The sequence below is a fragment of the Ipomoea triloba genome, chromosome 7 (genome assembly GCF_003576645.1).
Source record: "Ipomoea triloba cultivar NCNSP0323 chromosome 7, ASM357664v1".
Taxonomy (NCBI): Eukaryota; Viridiplantae; Streptophyta; class Magnoliopsida; order Solanales; family Convolvulaceae; genus Ipomoea; species Ipomoea triloba.
In genome coordinates this window covers 20,127,913-20,136,500 of record NC_044922.1, presented here as the reverse complement: position 1 = coordinate 20,136,500, position 8,588 = coordinate 20,127,913, and the positions used below count along the sequence as shown (strand labels likewise).

At 32.4% G+C, this 8,588-nt stretch overlaps 1 protein-coding gene across 1 annotated transcript; it reads right to left on the bottom strand.

Annotated features, from left to right (window-relative positions):
- Nucleotides 1-366: 366 nt before the first annotated feature.
- On the bottom strand, nt 367-2,313 carry LOC116024303 (LOB domain-containing protein 15-like). Its single transcript, XM_031265194.1, has 2 exons — nt 1,926-2,313; nt 367-735 (listed from the first exon to the last, which is right to left on the bottom strand). The coding sequence occupies exons 1-2, from the start codon at nt 2,190-2,192 to the stop codon at nt 367-369; spliced, it is 636 nt and encodes a 211-aa protein (XP_031121054.1). The 5' UTR covers nt 2,193-2,313.
- Nucleotides 2,314-8,588: the final 6,275 nt, after the last annotated feature.

Genomic DNA, 8,588 nt, shown 5'->3' with positions numbered 1-8,588 from the left:
AAGATAGAGTTAGTTTGAGTAATATATCATACATGCAAAATGAAATAGTGGGAGTATATTACTTGTCATGGAAAAGAAGATTTGGGTATCATCATCGATTTCAATATTTAATATTGTACTAATTAAAATAAAAGATAAATGTATTGTATCTCAATTTACAATCCGGCCTCGTTTACATCTACTTCCTGCAAAATAGGTTTTTTAAATCTCAGTGAATCAAATAGGATTATTTAAATGGAACTGCACTTAACATTTCAATATATATATAACTTATTATATATGAAGATATATTTTGAGGCTCACAAAAAATAGTTGCCCTCTATTACTATGAATATTTTTTTTGAATACCAATTACTATGAATATAATCATTGAAAAAAGGAAATGTTGTTATTATTTTGTATGACAGTACTAAAGCTGGCCATGTTAGAAGAGGTTGTAAACAAAGGCGGAGAAGAGTGGGGAGGAGCTTGTGGCGGCTCCGCCACGGATACGGCCATGGAGTTCATTAAAGCGGGCGGCGGCGTTTGAGCGGAGGATGTGATAGTGACCACTTGTCTATACTTGTATCTCAGAAGTTGAGCCTTCACAGAGTTAAGCTCAGACTGTAAGAACTGAAGCTGTTGCTGCAAAGCCGAAATGGCACCCATGCAGCCGTACACCGGATCTCTCAGCCTCACGTTCGCTTCGTACACCAAACTGTTGGCCGCGTCTGCTCTTTGCCTCACCGGAACCTCCTGCACATACACCCACAAATTTTATAAGCAAAAACTTGAGTAAAACCATCACATGAGTTGGGTCAAAATAAAAATATACTCCTCTGGTATAATTTTATGTGTACAGTTCAATTAACAAGATTTGACTGAAGTTATTTACAGTTTAAATTTTCATAATATTAAGTTTTGAATTAGTATATAAAATTTATATACTCCATTTATCTTATTTTATATGTCTTACTTTTACTATTCATGAGTCAAACCAACTCTTTCTTCTTTGTATATTTTCTTTAGTATTTTTTACTTATTTTTAAATTTAATTTTTTGTGTTTAATAGTACTTTTAGTGTAGTTTCTAAATATATAAATTTTGTATATTAATACTAAACTTAATATTATGAAAAAATGATTTAAAAATAAAAGCCTCATTAATCGAATCAAACACATAAAATGAGACGGAGGGAGTACTTAAAACTATATTAAAAGTACTATTAAATACAAAATATCAAATCTAATATTTATAAGAAAATGCTAATAGAAATAAAAAAAAAATCATTTTGACCAATATATAGTAAGTATGATAGATAAAATAAAACAGGAGATATAATACTTAGAAAATGTGATTTAAAAGTATTATATTTTTTATTCTTAAAAGTATTACAATGTAAGTACACTTTATTTTTTATTGGTATTACATTTTTCAATATTAAGTACTACATTTCTATTTTAAACTGACCTGAATTTTATATATTTAAACAAAAATATTAAGCCTTAATCCTAGTTAGTAAGGAAGTTAACTCGGTAACAACAAGCTAAGGTTATAAGTTTAATCTCAGTGGGAGGCAAGTTAAGTGTTTAGACGATTAAACTTAAAAGAAGAGGTTTATTTCATGCTCACCTTCAAATTACTGGTGGCAAATAAAAACATGTAACAATGTATATTTTAAGGTTATGGCATATACTATAGCCGGTGAAAAAGGTACAGCTTGACATGGATGGCATGGTAGAATTTCCCAAAAAAAAAAAAAAGTTTTAAAATTTAAAAAGGCATGATTACTCCCACGTGGATGATGGTAGTGGGTTCGAGCCTCAGTGGAGTGGACGCAATTGTTGACTCTTTGTGCTTCATTAGGTTGAGAATGTAGCTATGAACAGATACTACATTGTAACAGAGTCAGTAATACTAAAAAAAAAAAAAAAAGCCGTGATTACCAGGAGGAGCTTGGAGACATTGCTGGCACCAAAGACTTTGTGAACGGCGGCGAACTTGTGGGGCTCATGAGGGGAAAAATAAGGAGAAAAAGGGCATTCTTCCACACATCGTCTCCTCAAAAGCTTGCAGGCGGCACAAGGGGTTACGGTATTCAACGCCGCCGTGCAGTTGGGAGGCGCAGACGACACGTGCGTCCTCCTTCCGGTGACCATCTGCGACGGAGACGCCTCCGTCTCCGTCTTCAACTTCTTCTCCACCATTTCCATCCAATCAAAGCTCTGATCTCGTCCTGAACAAACTATAAATCTTAAACTTAGATCTCCACGTACAGAAAACAGTATACGATTATTTATGCATATTGAAGAATGGATCTGTGTTGATAGGTAGGGTGAGAGAAAAGGAAATGAAGAAAATTGAGAAATGGAAAAAGGCGTGCTTAAAAGGCAAGAGCTGGAGCCTGGAAATAAATGGTAAACCAGAAAAAGTAGGTGAATTAATAATATTATTTTTTTATTCTCAAAAAATTATTATTATTATTTCATTACAACTCATCACGCTAACGAATATTGACGAATTTAATTACGTAAATTATTAGTATCTCATGTTAAACCTTTGCGTACAATTAGGGATATTCTACTTGGACAATATTGTTTTATATTTAAACTTATTGTACTACTAGTTTTTCTTATGCGCGATGCGCAAAAAATAGGTGTCCAATATTAGTATTTTGTATAATAATTTTAAATTTATTTAAATTTTAATATAATAATAATAATAATGTAAAATATTTTTATAAATTGGATATTTATTTTAAAAAATAACTAACATATAACTTGAATATTTAATGTGCATATTATTATTATTATTATTATTATTATTATTATTGAAGATAAGAAAATATGAAAATATATGGTGGATGCATGTGCATGCATAGTAACAATAGTGGAAAAGATAACGGAAGTTATAATGGTAGGGGTATATTTGTCCAAAATATTATGTAGTACAGCTTTTATAGCATAACGTACAAAAAAAATTTAACGGAAAAAAACGGACATAAATGAGGGGCATAACCTTCATTCACATTTATTATGTTTTTAGATACTATTTGACATATATATATAGTTGAATGAGATTATTTAATAAGTTACTCAACTGACTATACTAATTTATTATTTTAATTCCTAACTTTCAATTCTGTTCAAATGTTCAATAGTTTATACTATTAAATCTCTACCTATTTTAGTCCTTCAATTTGAAACATGAGAACGTAAAACGTCTAGCAACACTAATGGGAAGGAGGTAGTTTACAAGTGTCTCTGCCCTCTCCTTCCTCTAGTTTGATCAACTACCCAAGCTACCATGCAAATTCGTTTGAACACTTCCACATTTCTTCTACTATTACTATTGTTGGAATTTTTTTTAGCAAAAATAACATTTTAAGTAGTTATTTTGTTGTATAAATATATGTAGGTTCACTCTCAATTTGGGTTGGGTCTAACTGGCTTCGGATTTTTCGAAGTAAGACGAAAAAATCGATATATTGTACGCTCAAAAAGGTTAATGGGTTATTGAGAAATTGATTCTCAAAATAAAACCATTTGAATTAGAAAATAAAAATATTAATTTTTTTAATAAAGTACTTAGGGGGGTGTATTCAATCATGACTTTAATAGAATTTTAAAGACTTTTATAAACTTTAAAAGTTTGGATGTATTCAATTCAAACTTTTAGAGAGTATTTAAAAGTCATGCTGCATTCGATCAAGATTTTTAATGAGTTTTTAAAAGTCATGTGGTATTCAATTAAAACTTTTAAAAAATCTTTAAAAGTCATGTGGTATTCAAAAAATTATGAATTTGTAAGGACTTTTTAATTTTAGAACTTCTGTAGACTTTTATATACTTTTCCTTCTCAAATATAAATAGTTAGAAATCCAACCCTCAATCCCAAGATTTCAAAATTTTCTTTCTACCAACACTGAAGGTTTTTTTTTTCTCTCTCTCTATTTAAACTCTATTTTTTTTCTCCTTATTTAAAATTTTAAACTTTATAAACCTTATACCTAAATTCAATAAATTATTTTTTCTTCATTATCCTATATTTTCTACATACCTAAACTCTATCAATTTTTTTCTCTCTCCTAAACTTTACAATCTTCCTCTAAAAATTCAAAATAATACTACCTCCGTCCCAAAATGGTTGTCTGGTTCGTTTAACGAGGCTTGACTGAAGTAATTTTTAATTCAATTTTTCATATTATTAAGTTTAGCATTAATCTATAAAATTTATATATTTAGAAACTATATTAAAAGTACTATTAAACACAAAAAAAATAAATTTAAAAATAATAAAAAACTTACTAAAGAAAATAAGCAAAGAAGGAAGAGTTGGTTTGACCAATGAATAGTAAATAGGACAGGTAAAATGGGACAGAGGGAGTATTATTTTTATTTCATTGTTGCTTGTATATTTTGATTTTTTTTTCTATGAACTGTTTATCCCTAACTTCTAAACTTTTTCTCCTAAATACATGAACATAGTAAATTTTTTTTATCTATCACCGTCAACTTTTACTAAATGTTTCATAATATTCATATGTTTATTCGTAATATATTTTTTCTTTTTTCTTTTTAACAACATGCTATTACGAATAGTGAACTATTGTTCACAATAGCAATTTGAGGCTACAAAGAGAAGCACTTTGTTGTTGTTAGCAGTCTCATATTGTTATTGCAAATAATAGTTCTTTGCTTGTAGTATATATAATTTTTATATATATTATTAATTTTTTTTATTTTATGCAACTAGTAATTATATTTTTTTAAATATTAATTTCTCAAGAAAAAGTAATTATATTTTTAAATATTTTATTTGAACAATTCTATAACTATAAATTTTAGTGTTTAATATTGTTATGAATTGCTTATGAAAGTTTGTAAGGATGTATTTAATTTAGAATTTTAATGACTTTTGTAGACTTTTTAAAATAAAAAAGTTGATAAAGTTTATGCAAGTTTTTTATACAGACTTTTATAGAGTCTTACAAAGTTTTAAAAAGTTTTGAACGACTCTATGAAAGTCAATAAAAGTTTATTAAAATCTATCATTTTAAAAGTTTTTAAAAATCTACAAAAGTCATGATTGAATACACCCCCTTAGAGTTAACTTCTCGGACGTACGATCCAAGAAGTGAATTCGACTTTTCTGTATGTAACCACTTGGAAATTAACTTTCCAATACGTAACTTTTTGGTCAAAACTTCGGGAAAGTGACCTTTCAGTCTGAAACCTTTTGGTTCGCGACTTTAAGGTATGGCCTAGGCAAGTAACCTCTCAGTTCATCTTACAGTCTAGATGTACCTTTTGAGTACGTGACCACTTTGCGGTTTTCACCTTTCATTGAAATACTGATAGAGTTGTGAGTTTGCGGTGGATGGAAAGTAGGTTGGGAAAGGTGGTTTCTCAGGAATGTTGTTCTCAAAGGATGACAAATTTGGACGCGTTGATGTGTAGCAAGTCAAAAGAAGGACTAGAACCCTTCAAGTACAAGATCCAAGGTGTGTGCAATCATTGTGTGAAGAGTAGCAAGAATCAAGTGTTTAGGTATCAAGAGTAAACAAGTATTCAAACAAGTAAACTAAGCAATTGAGATGAAATGGGGTATGGATTAGCATTTCCTTGCGATGGTGCTTCTAGTGTCTAAGCTAAAAATTGCATGATTGTGTTTATTGGATTTCAAGTGAGGTGATTGCTATTGCCATAGCCATTTTAGGTCTCGATGGCCTATATGGCGTAATAGAGCACTTGAGTGAATTTGTTATACCTATGAGACATTTTATCAAGCATGCTTACACCTCATTCTAGACTTTGCTCTCTAAGATCTAAGGTAGAAAATGCAAGTGAGATTTAAGCTCTAGTATGCTAGCAGTCTCTTGTCAAGCATGCTAAGTCCTAGATCATCCATGAAATTGGGCCCTAACAACTCCAAAGATATAACCAAATCTCTCACTTCCATCATGAAATCAATCAATAAACACAAACACAATTCCAATCAATAATTCCTAACCATAATATCACCATACAAGTAAATAGTAAATACTAATCCAGTCCCTTAGAACTTTCTAGCCACTCATTGTTTTCAATTGAAAGCACATCAAATTGAAGCAATGAATGAAGATGAAAGTGAAATTGAAATGGAAAAAGTGTAGAGAATACCAAGCTTCAACTCAAATGTAAAAATCAATCAACAAATGCTCCAAATCAATCAAGAGGAACTAGCTCCAAGATCAAAGTAGTTTGTCAAATTACTTAACCCTAGAACTAGTTTCTCTCTCTAGATTAGGAGAGATTTTGAGATGACTAAAAGTTTGAAAACTAAACTCTAAGCTAGCTTCCCGAAAAGTCAACACTTTTGGGCTCTATATAAATCACGCCCACCGCAACGATCCCGTGCACAATTGACATACAAATGTGTTTTTGTGGTGAGTGGATGATAGGAATAAAGATTCCTGGGATGTCATTCTCAATGGATGACAACATGTACATGTTGATATGCGATGAGTTAAAGAGTCAACCTAAGATTTTCGTATACAAGATTCACAGAAAAGAATTGTGACACCCCAACTTTTCACAAGCCGAGATAGCTAAACTTTAACACAAAAGCTGCCTATCTCAACTATCAACATACATAGCGGAAGCGATTAAAAACCTAAAGGGGTATCATGCCACATCTAGGTAAGAAAAACACGGCCTAGATGCACAAGCTAACCAAAAGAACTGAACTGCATAGATAATAAATCCTCAAACATGTCTAAAACATCTGAAATCTAAACAAGAGTACATATAGTCTCAACACTAGCACACAGGCCCAAACATAAAGTCTAAAACAACAAAACTATGTCTAAGCTGCCTCATATAGATAAGCTCTAGCGTGCTCTCGCTTAGACTTATTGCATTCCTGGAAAACATACAAGAAACCATTAGCAAAAGACTGCTAAGCAACCACCACTCACACCCGCAAGGAAATATAGATATATAATAAGTTGTAAATAGGTTTACACACCCATATAGAATATAAACACCAACGAACTGTTCAATACTTGAAAATCGGATACTCAACAACAACACGCTGAATAAAGGATAAACCAAGACTTCTCAACAATACCAATATTCAAGTGAATTGTACAAGACAACAAGATATCAACAGAATATCAACAACAGAATCAAGGATACAATAGCATACTTAAAGCAACGATCAACAAGAATACATCCAAGAATAATCAACAACCAACGAGATATGACATAACTCAAGAATCAAGTAAAGAGACCAAATAGACCTCAACCTAAGGATAAGACCAACCCTTACCCTCCAACCAACACCAATCCTCATACCAATCATTAAATCCCAAACTCAGTTCACGGAGGTAAATAATATCCGAATCATAAAGGCAAATGGTGCCCAAATACATAGAGGCAAATGATGCCCAAATACACGAAGGCAAATGGTGCCCAAATACATAGAGGCAAATATTCCTCAACTACTCGAATGGCAAATAACGCCCATATACACAAATGGCAAATAATGCTCATATACACAAATGGCAAATAATGCTCATATACACAAATGACAAATAATGCCTCAATAATACACAGAGATACTCAAAGATCCACCATCCCTATCCAACCTCAACCTCAGCCCAACAACAACCACTCAGAGTGTTCATCTCAGATATGAACACAAACCAACTCCCAGATAATATAATCAAGGATTCAACAAAGCAAGAGATTCAAAAGATGGACCAAGAGGTAGGAATAAATACTCCAAAGACATGGTAAAATACCTAACAAAATACTCCAACAAGATTCAGAACAAAAGGGGAAACAATCAAACAAACAGATCACAGAATAGCTCACTGGGACAGAACTCCCAGTAGCCTGACGGAACAGCCCAGCGGAACACTGCCCTCCGCTGCACCCCTCCGCAAGGAGAAGGCGGAACACCTCAGCGGACCACCCTCTTCCGCCAACCCTCACCGTGAGCCACTTACGGAAGACTCCAGCGGGACACATTATACTGCTGGGGTACTCCGCAAGGGCAAACCCAACCTCAGATTACAGACTCAAACAGAATACACAAATGTTCAGATCAGAATACAAAAAATAGGATCAGATTACTCAGATTATAACTCCCAGAAGCCAAATAAACAAGGAATCCATACCAATAAATATCCATAAACATCAATAAGCAAAGGATCAAGAACACAAGTTCATAATCCATCAAGAATGACTTTATAGACAACAACAAATAGGCTTACTGCAAAGAAATCATCAGGATTCCAATCACACCAAATAATATCAGCAAAGAAATCATCAGGATTCCAATCACACCAAATAATATCATAGATTGAGAGTGCAGGATTCCAATCACACCAAATAATATCATAGATTGAGAGTGTAAAATAGGTTTTACACCAAATAATATCATAGATTGAGAGTGTAAAATAGGTTTTAGTGGACATGATGGTTACCTCTGAGAGTGTAAAATAGGTTTTAGTGGACATGATGGTTACCTCTTGAAGCACACTCCACCCAAGAACTCTCAAACTTCTTCACAAAGCTTCACCTCCACTTTGATCATCTTTTCCCCAAAAGATCCCCAAAAGA

What these genes read in the sequence shown, in the direction of transcription:
- LOC116024303 (XM_031265194.1), bottom strand. Translation starts at nt 2,192, where the DNA reads ATGGAAATGGTGGAGAAGAAGTTGAAGACGGAGACGGAGGCGTCTCCG. An exon ending in ATGTCTCCAAGCTCCTCCTG is followed by an intron (nt 736 to 1,925) that starts GTAATCACGGCT and finishes GTGTATGTGCAG; the next exon opens with GAGGTTCCGGTGAGGCAAAG.